Source organism: Heloderma suspectum, chromosome 6 (genome assembly GCF_057233095.1).
Source record: "Heloderma suspectum isolate Gila_16-S chromosome 6, 16-S_ref, whole genome shotgun sequence".
Classification (NCBI taxonomy): domain Eukaryota; kingdom Metazoa; phylum Chordata; class Lepidosauria; order Squamata; family Helodermatidae; genus Heloderma; species Heloderma suspectum.
In genome coordinates this window covers 10,480,606-10,499,611 of record NC_139463.1, presented here as the reverse complement: position 1 = coordinate 10,499,611, position 19,006 = coordinate 10,480,606, and the positions used below count along the sequence as shown (strand labels likewise).

Sequence of the window (19,006 nt, the reverse complement as noted above, 5' to 3'; positions counted from 1 at the left end):
GTGACCTTTATCGCTTCGGGAATGAATATGAACATCAGGCTTATGTCTAGCCAGAAGAGGAAACCACGTATGTTGCATAAGGAAAACTGCTTCAAAGGAAGAGATGTGGAGCGTAGCCCAGTGGGGGAGCACATGCTCTGTGTGCAAAAGGTCCCAGATTTGCTCCACGGTTTCTCCAACTAAAGAAAGTTCAGGTCATAGGGAATACTCTCTCAGGGCCAGCATCAAAGGTAGGCATGGTTGGGCACATGCCAAGGGCCCACACCCCAGTAGGGCCCCCCTGACAAGAGCCCCATGGAGTTGTTCCTCTTCACCATTGCAACCTGCTTGTTTATGTGCCTCTTGCTCTGGCCCAGACAATGGTGGTGGTGAGAAGGAGGAGCAGCAGATGCCACAGCATCCTTGCTCACTGGTTTTCTGCTTGTTAAGCAAGCCAGTGGTAGCAATGATGAGAAAGAGGAGAGTGATAGCAGCTGGTGACAATGGCAGTGAGAAGGTAGGCTCACTGGGGGAGGAAGCACATTGAGGCTGTCTTGCCCAAGGTCCCTCAAAAACGTGGAGACTACACTGTACCCTCTGCCTGATACCCCGGAGAGCTGCTGCCAGACAGGGCTCGATGGATAAATAATCTGAAGGATGGTTGAATCTCTCAGTTTTGCTTTCTCCCACATCCTGATGTTTAAACTCTCAAGTTCTTTCCAGTTCTGAAAATGTTGATAAATGCTTATTAAAAACAAACCAAAATGAAATGTACACTCATCTGCGCTAGACAAATTCCATAGGCAAAGATATTTCCTGCATGGAGAAGACAATGTCCTAATTCAGTGCCACAAACATAACTGAAGACACAGAGATTCAAAGCCAGACTTTTAAGAGCTAAGCTCTCAAAGCCCTGGGCCTGGATGGAGAAACGTGTCAGTTTCGCTGGCTCCCACTGTCCCACATGCAATTTTTTGAAATTGCACGTTCTTTTTGTCCTGAATTTGGAAAATATTTTGAATTCTGCTGCCCTAAATTGCTGCCCTAAATATGCTTAGCTTGCAAAAATCGCACCCACAAGTTCAGCTTATTTACATTTGCAATTTGTGCAAACTATGCAAATTATGGCCAAAATTTGTGTAATTTATGCAAATTGCAGCTGCAACTTGTGCAAATGCCAATTTTTGAGGACAACCCCCCTCCCCGAAATCCATGAGCTGGCCTGACTCGATACAGATAGAGTTGGGCCAACTCACAGGTAAGCAAGTCGGAGTCTTAGAAGTTGAGCTACTGAAAGCTCAGTGAACTTTTTTTTTAAATTAATCTTTTATTGTGAAATTTTACAAAACAAAACAAACTGAAAACATTACAAAACCTAAAAAGAAAGAGAATGAAATGAAAATAAAGATACAACATGTTCAAAATCCTCCATTTCTACCATTACAATATTCGAGGGGAAAAAAGATTACACATAAACTTCAGAAAAAGCAGACCAAATATCCCCATATAAGTCCATTTGCAAGTTATGCCTATATACCACTCTTTCAAATGTTGCTAGTGTTGTTAAGTCTTCAGTCCATTGCATTATAGGCGGTGAGCTTTTATCCTTCCAATACTGTAGTATCAGTCTTTTAGCAACCAAAAGGGCACGAAAAATCAATTTATGCTGACCATGTGTTACGTTCCAAGAAGCAGGTAAGTAAATTAAAAGAAAAGAAGCAGGTAAGTAAATTAATATTTACATCAGTAAATATTAAAGAGGTTTCCAATGCAAAGTCTATCCGTACAATAACTTCCTCCCCAAAGGAGGTGGCCATTGGGCATTTCCAAAACATATGAATAAAAGAAGCATTGACTGCATTACACCTCCAACAATTAGCCGAATTTGACAAGCTTTTACTAAAAAGACATTGTGGCATCCAATAGACCTGAAACAAGTGCTTTTGCTGAATAAGGTGTAACCGAAGATCCATTGAAATGTCTGATACAGACTAGGGATGTACGAATCCCTTTGTTCTGTTGTGGGGCTTCCGCGGTGGGGGGGAGGCGCTCCATCCCTCCCCCTGGAATCCTCCCTGGCCGGTTCTGCTCCGCAGCGGCTCCGCGGAGCTGCCGGCCAGGGCCATCCACATCCGGAGTTCCGGCCATGGCTGGGCTGCTGCGGACGCAAATGGCAGCTGCTGTAGCAGCCGCCACTTGCATCCAGCCAGGCTGCTGTGATAGGCTACATAAGTATTTACGTAACCTATCAGGGCAAAGAGCAGGGATGCAAACGGCGGCTGCTACGCCGTTTGCGCCGCTGCTCTTTCTGTGATAGGCTACGCAAGTATTTATGTAGCCTAACACGGTAAAGGCAGCCATGCAAATGGCAGCCACTACGCCATTTGCGTGGCTGCCTTTACCGTGATAGGCTACGTAAATACTTACATAGAACCTATCACGGAAAGTGCAGCGATGCAAACGGTGTAGCGGCCACTGTTTGCGTCCCTGCTCTTTGCCGTGATAGGCTATGTAAATACTTACATAGCCTATCACGGCAGCTTGGCAGGATGCAAATGGTGGCTGCCACCGGCCGAAAGACTAGCTGCTGCTGCCACCGCCCCAGATAAGTTTCATTCTGGGGGGATTCCGCGGGGTGGCTGGGGGTGGGTGGCCGTTCTGCCACAGATTTCGGGAGGGCGAATGCCAGTGCATTTGGCCTCACTGAAATCCATGGCGGAATTCTCCACCATACCTAATACAGACGCCAAAATGGCAGTCCATTGATTAAGCAAAATAGGACGTTCCAATTCCCTGTTCTATTCCTGCTGTAAACCACTTGTGTCACATTTATTCATTGATAATAAATGTTTATAAACATGAATTGTAGGTCGATACATCTGATCAGCTTCAATAGGTATTTCCAATAGCAAAGTAGACTCCGAGGCAGTAAAAGCATCAGGACCGAATCTAGATACCAACAAATGTTTCAATTGCAAATACTGCCATTCCACTGAAGCCGGCAGATCAAATTGATCTCACAAAATTGAAAACACCAAAAACTCATCATCAACCCCCACTAATTGATCTAAAGTAAAGATCATCTTATCTGTCCAGGTCTGCCATAAAAACATTTTCTTGCCAATTCTTAAATCTGGATTTCCCCATAAAGTCAATTTAGCATGGGAAAATGGGTCAAACCGGGTGACATTATACGCCAGACTTCCCTAACTGCCAAAATTGTGGGAGGAGCTCTGTCTACCTTAACATGCCGAGAACCTAATGCCATCCATAGAGAGGCTCCAGACAAGAAGATTCCAATACTGACCACAGAGGAAAATTTAATTTGAGTGGAAAAGACCAAAATGTAGTAGAGGTGAGCAAATAGGCCCGATGGTACATAGCTAGATCTGGAAAACTGAACCTGCCTTCATCAATTGGAAGTTGCATCCTTTTTGAAGATATTCTTGGTGGAGAGGAACCCCCAAAGAATTTATGAAACAAAACATTGTGTTTTTTTAAATATTTGCCGTTTTTAATCGTTAATCAACCTGTTTAAATTTCAACTAATCATTTGAGATATATCTCTAGGAATAATTATTCCCAAATAAGTAATAAACTCTGGGCACCATCAAAATTGCCAATCGGCTAATACACTAGAGTATATCCTATGTCCAATTGGCATTATTTCCAACTTTGACCAATTAATTGAATAGCCGGACAATTCACCAGAGGTATTAATCAATTTCATCAAAGCTGGAACCGACAACTGGAGTCTCGAGATAAACAACGAAAGATCATCAGCATAACAACCAATTTTAAACTGTAATCCAAAATGGACAAATCCATGAATAGTATTATTTTGTCTGATAGCACATGCCAGGGGGTCCAAGCATAAATTGAATATCAATGGGGAAAGTGGGCAACCTTGTCTGGTGCCCTGCCCTGGTAAAAAAGAAGCTGAGAATAAACTGTTGGTCATTACTCTTGCTCTAGGGGTTGAATATAAAATTTTAACCCATTCTGGAAATTCTATAGGAAACCCAAAATTAGTCAATGTAGATGTGGAAATTGAATTGAAAATTCAATTTCCAATGAATTTTGTCAGAGGCATTTTCTGCATCCAAGGAAATGATGGCCACCTGATCAGTTCTTTCAGAATTTAAAGCAACCAGATCAACAACTAATCTAAGATTATCATCCCCCTGTCTAAGCAATACAGCCATGACCTGTTGTAATCTATTGGCCAAGATTTCTGTTAATATTTTGATATCTACATTATTAATTAATGATATAGGTCGATAGTTTGCGCAATAGGTATGGTCCTTGCCTGGCTTAGGAATCACAGTAATGTAAGCATCATTTAACAATGAAGAAAGGGAGCCCACTTCAAAAATATGGTTATAGAGACAATACAGTTTGGGGGCTAAAAAGCTAGAAAATGTTTTATACCATTCAATTGGGAATCATCTGGTCCGGGTGATTTCCCAGTATTCATTTGCATTATTGCATTATTGCAAGCTCAGCGAACTTGATCATCCAGATGGATTCCTCCAACATCCCTATTTAGCGCTGAATCACATTTTAGAAAGGAGAAAAAGTGTGGCCAGAAGAAAAGGAAGGGAGAGAAGGCAACAGTACAAAAATTGAGAAGTCCTCAAAGGGGGAAGTTATTTTTTGATACAACACATGTCCAGTTTTGCAACTCTTCTTCTTTGGGGCCAACTTTCATTAATGACACAGCAGCATAACTCAAACAAATATCCTTCATTTAATAATGTTGTGTGGCTAATGACAGATCCCCACGAAGAAGCATTACCAGACTTCAAACTTTTTCAGTACAAACTTTTGATGGCAACTAATGCAGACAAGGTGAGTATCTTACATTCTCCTCATTTCTTCTTTAGTACTGTCCAGTGCTCTTCAAAATAATAATATTAATTTTATTATTAAAGGGCTTTTTCAGTGGGGGCACCATGTTTGTGGAATGCTATCCCCAGAGAGGCTCACCTGGCACCTACGTTATGCTCTTTTGCGTTATATTGTATTTCATTCTTTTAAATATGTGTATTGTATTTTATATTTTTAACTGTTGTATGCCATTTTAGTTTTTTTAAGTATTTGTAATCCACCTGGAGAACATTAGCTTTTGGGTAGATTAAAAAACGTAAAGGTGTCCCCAACCAGTTGTGTCCAACTCTAGGGTGTGGTGCTCATCCCCGTTTCTAAGCCGAAGAGCCAGCGCTGTCCGAAGACGCTTCCGTGGTCATGTGGCTGGCATGACTGAACATCGAGGTGCACGGAACGCTGTTACCTTTCCCGCTGAGGTGGTACCTATTTATCTACTTGCAATTTCTTGCTTTCGAACTGCTAGGTTGGCAGAAGCTGGGACTGAAGACGGGAGCTCACTCAGTCACGCAGCACTCGGGTCTCGAACTGCTGACCTGCCGACCTTCCAGTCTGCAGTTCAGTACTAAATAAATAAAAAATAACAAGAAATAGATGCTTGGTGCCAGGTGAAGAACTTTTTATTTTCCCGGACATTTTGAGAACTTTTTTGAGTGCTTTTAATACACTATTCTGCTGTTGGTTTTAATTTAGTTTTATGGTGATGTAATGGTTTTATTCTTTGCTTCTGGTTTTATTTTGCACTTTTTTATGTTTTATGTTTTAATATTTGTACTGTATGTTTTTAATGTATTGTACACCATCCAGAGAACTTCAATTATTGGGTGGTTTAAAAGTACAGTGAATGAATGAATGAATGAATAAATAGTTATTAAATAATATGAATACTAATAATAGATCAGCACTGCTTCCAGATCATCAGCTGTATTAAGTCCAGACCAACTGATTAACTCATATGGAATACCACAGTTATGTCAGGTCTGGACTAGGCTGACTGTAGCCAAATCTAGACTGGAAGGTGTATGGCCACTCCAAGCCTAGCCCAGGCTCCGAGGTGAGGAGTGGCCATAGCTCAGTGGCAGAGGACCTGTTTTGCATGCTGGAGTCCCCAGGTCCAACTGTTGGTATCTCCAGTTAAAAAGGTCTCCAGGAGCAGGACATTTGCCTCAGATATTGCAGGGCCATTACCAAGCAGCGTAGACCAGCATTCCTCCACATGACACCCTCCAGATGTTTTGGACTATAACTCCCATCAGCCCCAGTCAACATGGTCTGGGATGATGGGAGTTGCAGTCCAAAACATCTGGAGGGTACAAGCTGGGGGAAGGTTAGCAGAGGCAGTACTGAGCTCAATGGATCAATGTTCTAATTCAGTATAAGGCAGCATAATGATTCCATGAGGCACACATCCAATCAGTAGGTGGCACCGGTGCTGGCTTCGGGTTCTGAAGGGCCCTTGGGTGACACCCTCAATGGCCCCTCTTCTCTCAGTGTGTCTCCCTTCTCACCGCCATTGTCACCAGCTAATATCGCTCGCTCTTCCTCTTCTTCTTCAGCATCGTCGCCACTTGCTGGCTTGCCAGGCAGAGAGCCAGTGAGCAAGTTGGCAGTGGCATCTCCCGCTCCTCCTTCTCACTATCATCTTTGTCTGGGTCAGAGCAAGAGACAGGGGAAGAGGTGAACAAGCAGGTTGCCATGGTGAAGAGGAGGAGCAGGTCCAGTCCAGGGGGCTCCTAACAGTGGGCCCCCTGCTGTAGTGTGGGCCCTTGGAAGGTGGCCAGCTCCAATCCTTTCTTGACACCAGCCCTGGGTGGCACTGTTCTCTGGCTGTAGTGCTTACCTGAAGTTCTGTTTCTTGTCTTTTCATTTTGTCTGGAGGAACGTCCTGAGAAAGTGCAGGTCTGTGCTGGAGGCTAGTGCTGCTCAGATAACGTACAAGTCATTCACACAATTTGCTTCTCTAAGTAAGTGGTATAGTAGCTTATTATGTTCATACATCAATAGATGGCACTGAGGCCTTGAGTTGAAACTGGAGCCTGGCCTGAAGAAACAAGGTCAGAAGGCCAGGTGCCTGGTGTGAATACCAGGCTTGGCCAGCGCAGAAGCTCCATACTGCCTCCCAATCACCCACCTCCAGCCCCTTAGCATGAAGAGGGCTATGAGGTGTGATGATGGTTAACTAGGGCAAGCCCAAGTATTAGGTCATGAGTTCCAAAGCTCCCAGTTCAGATCACAGAAAGATGCTCCCACCTCAAACCTGATATAGTATTATGTGCAGAGAGAGACAGAGAGAGAGTTCAGAAAATTGATTTGGGATTTTATTTTATTTTTTAATCCCAAAGGTGTTTACAAAATAAAATCATGGTAAAATACAACAGAACTAATGATAAAAATAATAAACATCTCATTGACATAACCAGGGGTAGCTGGCAATGCTAGTGGTCAGGGAAATGCCTGGGCAAAAAGTGTGTCTTCAGTTGTCAGAGGACAACTTCACTCTTGGATCCTGTCTGATGTAAATGAGGAGGTTGTTCCACATAGTGGGTGCCACAACTGAGAAGGCCCTCCTCCACAGCATGGCCAAACAATCTTCGGTAGGCCGTGATATAGTCAGCAAGCTCCGGCCCTCTCAGAACATAGAGACCAGGGCAGCCTATACAGGAGAAGGCAGTCTCTCAGATAACCTGGTCCTGAGCTGCTTCGAGCTTCATTCACCAGCAATAGTACCTTGAACATGGCTTAGCAGCTATGATATTATTTATTGAAAGGGGTTTTTTTTTGTTTTCCTTCCCAATTATGCAGTTGATGGTACATATAACAATAAGCTTCCATTCCCCATGATTCTGTCCCCCTACCCTTCTCTTCAGCTCACTGACGTGTTAAATTCTTAAATATTGGACTGTTCACATATTAAACCATTTACAGTTATCACTTTCACATTTGCTAATTTGCCTATTATGTTTTTTTAAAAAAGCAAACAAAAGCAAGGAAACAAAAGCATGGGGGGAAAGGAAAGGGAGAATTAAATAGAAAGGAAGGGGAGATGATAAAAAAATTAAAGCACAGCTTGATGTTGATAGTACAGAGGGCAAGGAACATGTCCTCTACTTCTCAATCTGCATAGACTTCTAAAAAAATTCTACCAGATATCTTGGAATCTATTTTCCTCCCCTCTTTTTATGTAAAGTATTCATTCATGAGCTACATTCTCCAAGAGACCTTTCATCCAATGATTTATAATATACTATAACATTAAGGCACAATCCTATGCATCTTTAGAGAGAGAGAAAAAGCCCTACAATTCCCAGTCCTAGAATTCCCCAGCCAACATGGCTGGCTGGGAAATGCTGGGACCTCCAGGACGTTTTTCCTGTCTAAACACGCATAGGATTGCACCCTTAGTCACATTTAGAGTACATTCATTGAAATCAGTTGGACTTAATTTAGTCATGCGTAATTTAAATCCCATTCATTTCAATGGTTCTACCCTAAGCATGACTAAATTGGAATCCAACCTATCCATATAAATGCATATGGAATTTAAAAGGAACCATGAAGTCAATAGGGTGTGTTAAGCACTTCCCCAGATACTCAGAAATTGCCATATAATCGTGGTGGCTCATGGACCTCTGCCAGATCTCACCCACTGTGTGTGTCTCTCGGCTGATATGTCTGATGGGCCAGCGGTTATGGCAAACTGTGCTGCATTGTCCTATCTATGTGTTCCGAATGTAACAAAAGAATAAACAGGGAAACACTGTCCAAGCCCAGGGGAGAATTCCCCTCCCCTCCCCTCCCCTCCCCTCCCCATCTCTCTCTTACAAAGAGCTGCAGGTGTTTACTGGCAACACAGAAGTTAACAAGGGTAGAGGTGTTGGCCAACAGCCAGAAGGATAAAATTGCCAAGAAGAGAAAGATGAGAAACTATAAGAGTCATCCCACGCTGAGTTTTTGTACCTTTGTGGCTCCCGAAGCGAACACAGAGGTCAGTAATCAAAGGTTTAGAAAGTCATTTGGCTCCTACAGCTTGGCCTCCAAATGAGAATGCAGAGACCATCTGCCAGGATGAAGTTGTCTTTTCAGGGTTATCGACCATATCCCAATCTCTGTTACACCACTGTAAGCCCAAAACTCTGCCCTGTAGAAAGTCAAAAGGAGTTACTTTTGGCCATGCACCAATGCAATTGACTGATGATAATTTGATTCCCCCCTCCACCCACCCCACAGCCCACCATATGTTTTTCTCTGCCAGGCTGTTTTTTTTATGCCCTGGCACCCTTTCTAACCATGTTGTCATGGCAATGGGCTTCTCTCCTCTGGAGATGGTGTGGCATCTCTGGATTATTGTCTTCTACATTTATCTACCCACCTCAATCAAAGTATGAGTTCAATGAGAGTGGAAAGCACAATGGAAAGGCATCTGCAGCTCCCGTTCTACAGCCTCCTGGTCTCATCTCCTCTGCAGGCCAAGGTCGTGGCTGTCAGTCTCATGCCCAGATGCCCCAATAAAGCCCGTGCTTTGTCTAGCCATTGCAGTATGGATAGCAAGTCAGCGGGAAGAAGGGATTGCCAAGTGGGCACGAAAATGGTGTGCCGGCCTTCATTGCTTTGCATATGGAGCCCGCTAGGGGGGCAGCCCATCTTAGTGGGCAGTCAATGGGGTCTTTGCATATAAGGGAAGCTGTAGCTTTTGAGAATTCTGGCTACAGGAGCATTAAAAGAAGTCATCTTGAGCCATTCCAGCTGCATCTTTCCCCACAAGGTGACATGTCCAATTGAAACAGATTAATTAGAACTCATACCAGATCAACACTGAGAGAAGCTTGCATAGATAAGACATCGTGGATCTGATCTCTCTCTCTCACCAGTATGGTTCCTTCCAGATGAGGCTTTTATTGTGAAATTTTATTGTGCAGTTGGGAAGGGGCCATGGCTCAGTGGCAGAGCCCCTGCTTTGCATGTAGAAGGTCCCCAGTTCAATTCCTGGCATCTCCAAGTACGACAGGAAAAATGCCTGCCTGAAATCCTGTGTCCAGTCAGGGACAACAATACTGAGCTTGAAGCTGGTCTGACTCTATGTAAGGCACCTTCCTATGTTCTTATGCACTGTCTCAGTCACAGAATGTTACGGGGGGTCCAGATCATTGTCTTAAATGTGTAGCCCTCCTGGGTTTTTCCACCACTGCTTCCATCCTTCTTCTGACATCAAAAGATCCAGGAAGGAAGGAAGGAAAGACAGAATAGCCACACAATGCCTTTGGATAGCTAGTGATAGGAACCCTCCATCTGGAAGTACGATATAGTGCTGCCCTTTATGTTTTTGGTTCAGGGACTTCTGGTTTATGATATCCAATTTTAAAATGTGCTTTGAGTTGGGATATATGGGCAGCCGGGCATCCAGTGATTTTCCAAGCCATGTACACTGCTCCCCATGGGCCACTCTGCTAACTAGCTGCTATGGGTTCCAGGCTCCATCCACACTTACCAACATTTTGTAGTGTTGTTTACAGTTTAAAAAGATGGTGTGGAAGGAGTCCCATATTATTCACAGGCTATACTTGTTTTGTCTTGTCTTTTTAAGTGAGTAAATAAGCTGCTTTTCAGCAAAGCCCCCAAAGAGATGTTCATTACAAGATTAAAACATAATAAAAAAAACACCAAGGAAGCTAGTTCTCAATCAGTGTCTATATGCAATAATCCTCTCAAAATATGTATCCTTGCATTTTTCTATGCATTTTATCCTTTTTCTATGCAGTTTTTCTATGTATTTTCTATGCATTTTTCTTTTTTTTCTACACATTTTCTACACATTTTTCATTTTTCTATGCATTTGTACAAAAATATGCATCTGCATTTTTCTACACATTTTTCTATTCATTTTTCATATTTCTACAAATTTTCTGTGCATTTTTCTTTTTCTACACATTTTCTACACTTTTTTTCATTTTTCTACACATTTCTCTATGCATTTCTACAAAACTATGCTCCTTTACATACATTTTTCTGTGCATATTTTGAACCAAGAACTGTAGAATTTGGAGAAGTGCGTGATCTCAAGGATAACCATGCTGCTCCGATGGTGCAACACAGTTCTAGGCAGAGTAAATGTACTGAAATACACATTCAAATATGCATTTAAAATATGTATTATGATAGGTTTATTATTTCTAATTGCAAAGTAATGCAGAAATGGAATGGGCAGAAATATGGGTAAAATGTGAAAATGACACAGACCAGAAATGGACAGATTTGGCCATCCCGGGCTTGTAGGCGTAAGGCGCTGTTATTGTCAATGTCCTTCTCCAGATGCAAAGGGGTGGGGAGAGAACTGATGAGTTCTGATGTTTCTTTATCTCAGATCTCCTGTTGGCAGATGGACTGTCAAGATTTCCATCCAAACAGGAAGAGCGTTAAGATAGCACTGACCTTCCATGGCAAGGTAAACTGGTGCTTGCAGCATTTATACAACTATTTTTTTTATATTTGTTTGTATCCTGTTGTTGTTGTTGTTGTTGTTGTTCAGTCGTTCAGTCGTGTCTGACTCTTCGTGACCCCATGGACCATAGCACGCCAGGCCTTCCTGTCCTGCGCTCTCTCCCGGAGCGTGCTCAAGTTCATATTCATTGCATCCGTGATGCTATCTAGCCATCTGGCATTATAGCCCCTCAGCAAACCTGTGGTTATCTGAACTCTGAGACAATGACTTGCTCAAGGCTACCCCTGGAGCTTCCAAGATGAGTGATGAGTTACACCAGGATTTCCCCCTTGGAAGGCCAGCACTGTAACTGCTAACCAAACTGAGTGGCTGTGCCAGCTTTGTCCTCATCAACTTGCTCCAATGGTGTCGCTGTCATTGAATGCAGAACCTGCATTGAGCAGGGGTTGGACTAGATGTTCTCTAAGGTCCCTTCCAGCTCTATGATTTTATGATTTCCACAGGGGCTAACTAAAAGTGTAATAGGCAGCTAGATGGTTCTGGAATGCTACAGGAGATAAGAGATAAATAGCTTATTCTAGGGTAGAGGAAGGAGGCTGAAGGAGCTGTAAATGGACTCAAGGGCTGTCTGATGGTAAATTTACAGCCCACCGAAGCAGCTACTTTGTTGATCTGTGGAACAGACCATTAGGGAAAAGGCTGAAGCTGAGTGGTAGAACTCATATTTTTTTGCATACAGAAGGTCCCAGTTTCAATCCCCAGAATCTCCATGTAGGGATGCTGGAGAAATTCGAGATGGACTAAAATGAGCTCAGATTTCTAAAAATCCAACCTGAGGAATGTGCTGCAGAGCGCCCCCCTCAGGCTGCACGGAGTCCCTGGACTTCCAGATGATTTTTTTACTTTCCCGACATTTACGCATATAAATTCATAGGGAAATACATGGGTTTCTGCTGAGGAAACGTTGAATGGAATGGGGGACACTATGCTAAATGTTACGTACTAAAGTAAATTATGTAAATACTTATGTAAATACTTACATAATTATTTGCGTATTTTTCCGCATGACAAAATATATATATTCGCATCCGTCTGTGGGCAGACGATAGAACAAAAGGCCCCTGACAATCCGCGAAGCACAGACAGAGCAGATTCTACACAGTCCACACGTCCCTATCTCCGTGTAGGGCTGAGAAAGGCCCCTGGCTGAAACCCAAGAGAACTACTGTCAGTCCATGTGAAGACAATACATTGACCAAAGGTCTGATGCAGCATAGGAAAGCAAAAAAGAAGCAAGGCTCAGTGGTGCTGAGGGGGAGACTGCAGTTTACCAAGGGCTACTCCATGGTTGAGCTGGGATTGGAACCCGAGTCTAGTGACAGTCTGCATGCAATGCTCTTCCCAATTCCACCATCCCATCTGAGGGCCATGCGAGTGATGTGTGTGGTTGTTCATGGATTTTCTGGGATGCTGGTGAAATTCAGGAGGGGTAGAGTGGGGGCAAAATTCACCAGCCTCTGATGTGGCACTCCTCCTAGTCACTTGCAACATCCATTCCCCACACACATGCACCCCCCGCCCCAGCTCCTGAGAAAATCACTACGAGATGGTGTGGCCCAGGGCTTCTGGATAAAGCTCTACCAAGGTCGCACAAAATATACAGGTTTTGTCATGGGCTCCTTGGAGGCCTCTCTCAGTCTAATCCAGTAGCCAAGTCCAGACACAGACAAAGGGATTCTTTTCAAAGCTTTATTCCTCTTTTACAACTTAACAACTCTACTGTTAGCAACTAGATCTGAGCAACAGAGTACCTATGCCCTAAGTTGGAACAGTTGGTCCCCGTTTGAAAGGGAATCACTGGCAGACCCTGAACTTATGGGCTAGGGAGAGTCCCTCCCCTTTTCCCTTGGATCCTCTGGGTGCAACCGTTGTTTGTGCACCAACCGGGCACTACGCCTCCTTTCCGCGCCTTCCATTTGGTGCCACTCCCTGCATCGGCGTCATGCGTCCAGCAAGTCTGCTTCCCATGCTCTGTCACTCCCAGGACTGCTATCTATGCTAGGAATGCCAGTGGGAGGAATCTCTGTCAGCTGTTGGCCTTGGGAAGGATGAGCACGCTCCTTTCCCAGGAGCGGCTCCTCTTCCTTAGAATCAGAACTACTCTGGGATTCTATGGGCTCAGTGTCCACCCTGACAGGTTTAGATGCCTGAGGGTTTCCAGTCAACCTTCTGCATCTTTCTTCTTGGAGATTGTCACTTCAGCTTAGATGGCAGAGAATTCTGCCATGGATCTCAGGGAGGCCGAATGCCAGTGCATTCAGCCCCCCGAAATCTGTGGCGGAACGGCCTGCCCCCCCGCTCCCCCGCGGATCCCCCCGGGATGAGACTTACCTGGGGCGGATCTTCCGGGTGGCGGCGGCTCCAGTGGCGGCGGTGGCAGCAGCTGGTCTTCTGACCGGCTGCCGCTGCTGCCGCCATTTGCAATTTTTTTTTTTTTTACACAGACGTGATAGGCTACGTAAGTTTTTACATAGCCTAAAACGTCTGGGTAAAAAAAAAAAGAAAAAAAAAGGCGTACACAAATGGCGGCGGCTACGGCCGGCCACCGCCATCTGCGTACGCCTTTTTTTTTTTTTTTTACCCAGACGTTTTAGGCTACATAAAAACTTACATAGCCTAAAACAACTGGGTAAAAAAAAAAAAAAGGCATACGCAAATGGCGGCGGCCGGCTGTAGCCACCGCCTTTTGTGTACGCCTTTTTTTTTTAACCCAGATGTTTTAGGCTATGGCCGCCGCCATTTGCATTCCTTATTTTGGGCTGTCTTACTCTACATAAATAATTACGTAGACTAAGACAGCAAAAATAAGGAGAACGGAAATAGCGTCCGCTACGCTATTTGCGTTCCCTTTATTTTCGCTGTCATAGTCTACGCAAATATTTAAGTAGATTAAGACGGCCAAAAAGAAGGAACGCAAATGGCGGCGGCCGTAGCTGCCGCCATTTGCGTACGCGGGTTTTGGGGGGGGGGTTGTTTGTTTGTTTTTTACCCAGAGCCCTCCGCGGCCGGAAATCCTGCTGCGGACGGCTCTGGCCTGGCTGGGCCTGGCCGGCTGCTCCAAGGAGCTGCCGCGGAGCACAGCCGGCTGCGGAGGATTCTAGGAGGAGGGATGGAACACCTCCCCCCCCAACCATCAGCATAATCCGCGAAAGGTAAGTGATTTTCGTACATCCCTACCTCAGCTTTTCTTTTTAATGGACAGAGGCAGTGGTGCAGTTAGGTAATTCTGAACCCTGGAATTAATGGTGGGACCTTTTAGATGGCCATGTGTATTACTATGGGGGTGAAGCACACAACTAACATTTCTCCCCACCACCACGTTGCCACCCCATGCTTTACAATGGCTTCTTCAGTCCTGATGTGATAGTGCAAAAACCAGCCAACCCAGAAGCACTGTTTCCCAATTCTGATACACTGAGCATGTACAGTTTTGCAGCATAGACTCACTGAAATCACAGCACCATCATGACTGCAGGAATAAAATGGGTTTTGCTTCAGCTGCCCTGACACTATAAACACCTTGATGTGGGAATAAGCACCATTTTCTTGCAGAAAAGGATAATATATATTCCAAGTAAATGAACATCTGCAACTAGGGATAGTGTGGGCGCCCCCCGCCCACACCCCCGAGCCCCTGAGCCAAGCCCCTTGCCCGGCTCTCCCCTTGCCTGTGCTCGGTGAGCAACCCGCACTTACCCTGGCAGCCTTGCCGAACTCTGTAGTCACCATTTTTTGAAAAATAAAATGGAGATCACGAAAATGCATGTATTTGCACGTGCGTGAAAATGCGCATTTTGTGAATGTGCATATTTGTGTATGTGCAAAAATGCACATTTTGCAAATGCGCATATGTGTATGTGGAAAATGCACATTTTCGCACACACGCAATTTACACGAGTGCAACAATGCGCAGTTTCGTGAAAGTGCGCATTTTCGCACAGACACAAATGCTCGCATTTTTGTGATCGCTGTTTTATTTTTCAAAAAATGGTGACCGTGGACCTTGACGAGGCTGCCAGGCTGAGGCTGGGCTGCTTGCCGAGCATGGGAGGAGTTTGAGCGTGGTCCGGGGACTGGCGAGCAGGGGCAGGGAGGGCACCCAGAGAACGTGGATTGGGGATGGTTCGTACATCCCTGTCTGTAACCATGTACGGCGGCATCCAGCTGACCCCCCCAACTAAAAATATTGTAAAAAAAATAAGTGGAAAGCAAGGATGCTGAGGCAAGCAGTGCCAGCCTTGACTGTCTCCAGAATGCTCATGCCAGTGTAGCTGCTGGTGCTTAAACTAATTGTGGCTTCCCCCATCACCTACACCTTTCTGGGTGGCCATTTAGGGCCCTGGGCTCCAGTACAGTTTGAGGGGGAGAGTTGTGCCACAATATCTATTCCACCTTAAAAACAAGAAAAGTTCACTCTCTGCTGTGAGAGAGGGAGAGGGAGAGGGAGAGGGAGGCCTCCCAGTTCTTTCCAGCAAGGGAATGTAAGCAGATCTTGGCCCCAAAGTGCTTCGCTCTGCTCAGCAGTTTTTTGGCTTGTTTGAATTGGCCGGCCCTGAAAGCATTCTGGACGCTGTACCTGTGCCAAGAAAAATGCTACACTTTGGTTCACCGAGTCCTGATTCTGACAATGGGGACAGGACGTGGAAGCTGGATGCACAACTGGAGAGGAGGGGGAGGCAGGCTCCAATATTATTAAAAGAATTCATCTGACTGTGTGTGGGGGTGGGGGAGCAAGAGTGGTCCTTGTAAATAAAGTACAGCAGCCTTCCCCAAACTGGAGCCCTCCAAGTGCGTGGGATGGTGCAGATAGTGCAGATGTGTAAATGGTGTAGAACAGCCTTCCCCAAACGGGTGCTCTCCAGTTGGTCTACAATCCCCATACTTGGCCATGCTGGCTGGGAATTATGGGAGTTGTAGTCTAACACATCTGGGGAACAAACCAGGTTGGGGAAGCTGGTGTAGAGGATGCTGAAGAGTACCCATTTGCTGATTCTCTCAGGAGCCTAATCCAACTTATCCTGGAACAAATATTTTTTGCAGGCTCTTCTAGAGATTATGTGTGCGCACGCGCATGCAAGATGCAAGTCACCTACCAGGACAGTAGCAGGTCGTTTCCCCTGATACAAACAGGCTCCATTTGGGACTCACCAAGTCAGACAGTGACAATCGGTGCTCCTTGCTGTTTTTCACAGCTCCAGGCAGGCACCAAAACCCCAGGAGGTTTACAGAACTTCTGGTGGGCGTCAACCATAGCTACCTGGTGGGATGCATTTGGCTTGAGGGGGTCACAAGATGGACAGGCCTGCTATAAGAGAGTCATACTCATTTAAGCCAGAACAGGGGTGTCAAGCCTCTTTCATTCAATTGTAGAGAAGCTCTCGGGAGCCGCATTCCAGGGGTGGGTGGGGTAAAAGGAGCAGGGCCAAAGCTGGAAAATTGGACCCAACTTCAAAAAATGCGAGCATATTTTATCTAGACAATCTTACTGCCATAGGACCTAAGCCATAGGAGAGGCATTTTGACCTTTTAGAACTGGTGTGTGTGTGTGTGTGTGTGTGTGTGCATGCGCAAAAGCCAGGAAGCCACCAAATGACTGATGATCTAGGGTAAGTGGTGGGGCCAGAGGGATGGGGAATGGCTATCAGGGGAATGCTGGAGGGCTGGTTTGGGACCCCAGGACTGAGATTCAACACCCCTGTTTTAGAACTATCTGTTAGTTAGTTAGTTAGTTAGTTAGTTAGTTAGTTAGTTAGTTAGACACACAGATATCCCCCTTTCTTCCTTTGTGGAACTCAAGGTGGGTACATGTGGTTCCCAGGTGGTCTCCCCTCCAAGCACTGACCAGTAGGGTTGGCAGAGAATTTCTCCCCGAAACTTCGGGGGGCCAAGCGCCAACGTGTTCAGTCCCCCGAACAAGTTTCGGGGAGAAATCCTCCGCACCCCCCCGCCCCCCGCACCCCCCCCCGGGACGGGACTTACCTTCGCCGAATGTCCCTCCTGGCGGCGGGTCCAGCCGGCGGTTCGGCGGGTGTTCGAGCGGGGCGGGAGCGGCAGCCGGTCTTTTGACCGGCTGCCGCCGCCGCCATTGCAATGAAAGAAAAAAAAAACAAACGCCCCCTGATAGGCTACGTGACAATTCACGTAGCCTATCATGGCTAGATTTCCAAAGTCAGCCGTGATAGGCTACGTCAATCGTCATGTAGCCTATCACGGGTGACTTTAAAAAAAAAAAAAAGTGTGTACGGATAATGGCGGCCCCCATAGGGAGCCGCCATTCCCCTTCCTTATTTGGTCGCTGTAGTCTACATAAAGATTTACGTAGACTACGGTGAAAATAAGGGCAACGCTATTTGCGTTGCCCTTATTTTCGCCGTAGTCTACGTAAACATTTACATAGACTACAGCAACTAAATAAGGAACGCGAGTGGCGGCTCCCTATGGGGGCCGCCATTCGCGTACGCGCTTTTATTTTATTTTTTAAAGTCACCCGTGATAGGCTACGTGATGATTGACGTAGCCTATCACGGCTGACTTTGCAGATCTAGCCGTGATAGGCTACGTGAATCGTCACGTAGCCTATCAGGGGGCGTTTTTTGTTTTTTTTTTTTTAACTTCCGCGTTCGCGGCCGGGCGAGGCGGGAAGCCTCCTCCCCGGCCTGAATTTCGGCCGGGCGAGGCGGGAAGCCTCCTCCCCGGCCTGAATTTCGGCCGGGCCGAGGCGGGAAGCCTCCCCCCCCCGGCCTGAACTTCGCGGGGGGACCAGCGAAGCGCCTCCCCCCCACCGCGAATGTCCTTCGAGGACAGGTAAGTGACTTTCGTCCACCCCTACTGACCAGACCCAGACCTGCTTAGCTTCAGCAAGGTGACTGCCTCACATGCCTTCAGACCATGTCTTGGGACCTTGGGACTGTTAGCAAAAAGTCCACCTTGCCTTCCAGCCGTTATCTAGTGTGGCCAGATTGCAATTCAGCCATCCATGGTTTACACTGTGAAAATCCCAGATGTTTCAGGAGACAAGGGGCCAGGGCTTCTCCTGCCCACTCTTCTCCCAGAACTGTTCTCAGGCTCCGACCCCCACCGAGAGTCCTGCCTATTGCAACATATGGAGGGGACATGTAGATGGCAGGGTCAGAAGAGGGGACAGTGGTATTCAGTGGTAGAGCTGAGCATTTTCTTTCTTTCTTTCTTTCTTTCTTTCTTTCTTTCTTTCTTTCTTTCTTTCTTACACATGGCATGCATTCAGATGTTTTCCTTACCCACTGGTGGCCCATGTCTTATTCAGGCTAACTGCCATCCTCTGAGGTAGGTCAGCATGATCCCTATTTTACAAGCAGAGATGGTACTGATGTGGATATTGCAAGTTACCGAAGGCTGCTCCATGGCTGAGCTGGGATTTGAACCCAGAACTCACAGCTCTAAAGCAAATTCAACACCCATCAGCCCGCCTGGGCTCTGTCTTTTTGTGCAATGTTGCCCAGAGTGCTGTGTCCCCAAGATCTCAATTAAACATAATAGAAAAAGGAAACCACTCCATAATCTGCTTCCAGAGAGGGATAGTCATATTTAGTCTGTCACAGAATTTTTTTGTTTTAGAAAAAGAACTGCCTTATGGCATCTGGTGAAGAGAACTCCAGTCTACCAAAG

General features: G+C 45.7%; 1 protein-coding gene across 5 annotated transcripts in view; it reads left to right on the top strand.

Annotated features, from left to right (window-relative positions):
- The window catches only part of LOC146340454 (uncharacterized), a 246,280-nt gene that overhangs the window by 132,482 nt on the left and 94,792 nt on the right, over positions 1-19,006 (top strand). For 2 of the 5 annotated variants that reach the window (XR_014783706.1, XM_084803602.1), the window contains one exon: positions 11,225-11,305. The exons of the other annotated variants lie outside the window; for them this stretch is intronic. Coding sequence is in view for 1 of the 2 variants with exons in the window: in XM_084803602.1 (XP_084659728.1) it covers positions 11,225-11,305 (81 nt within the window). In the remaining variant the exon portion in view is untranslated. The remainder of the gene's footprint in view (positions 1-11,224; positions 11,306-19,006) is intronic. 5 annotated transcript variants of the gene reach the window in all.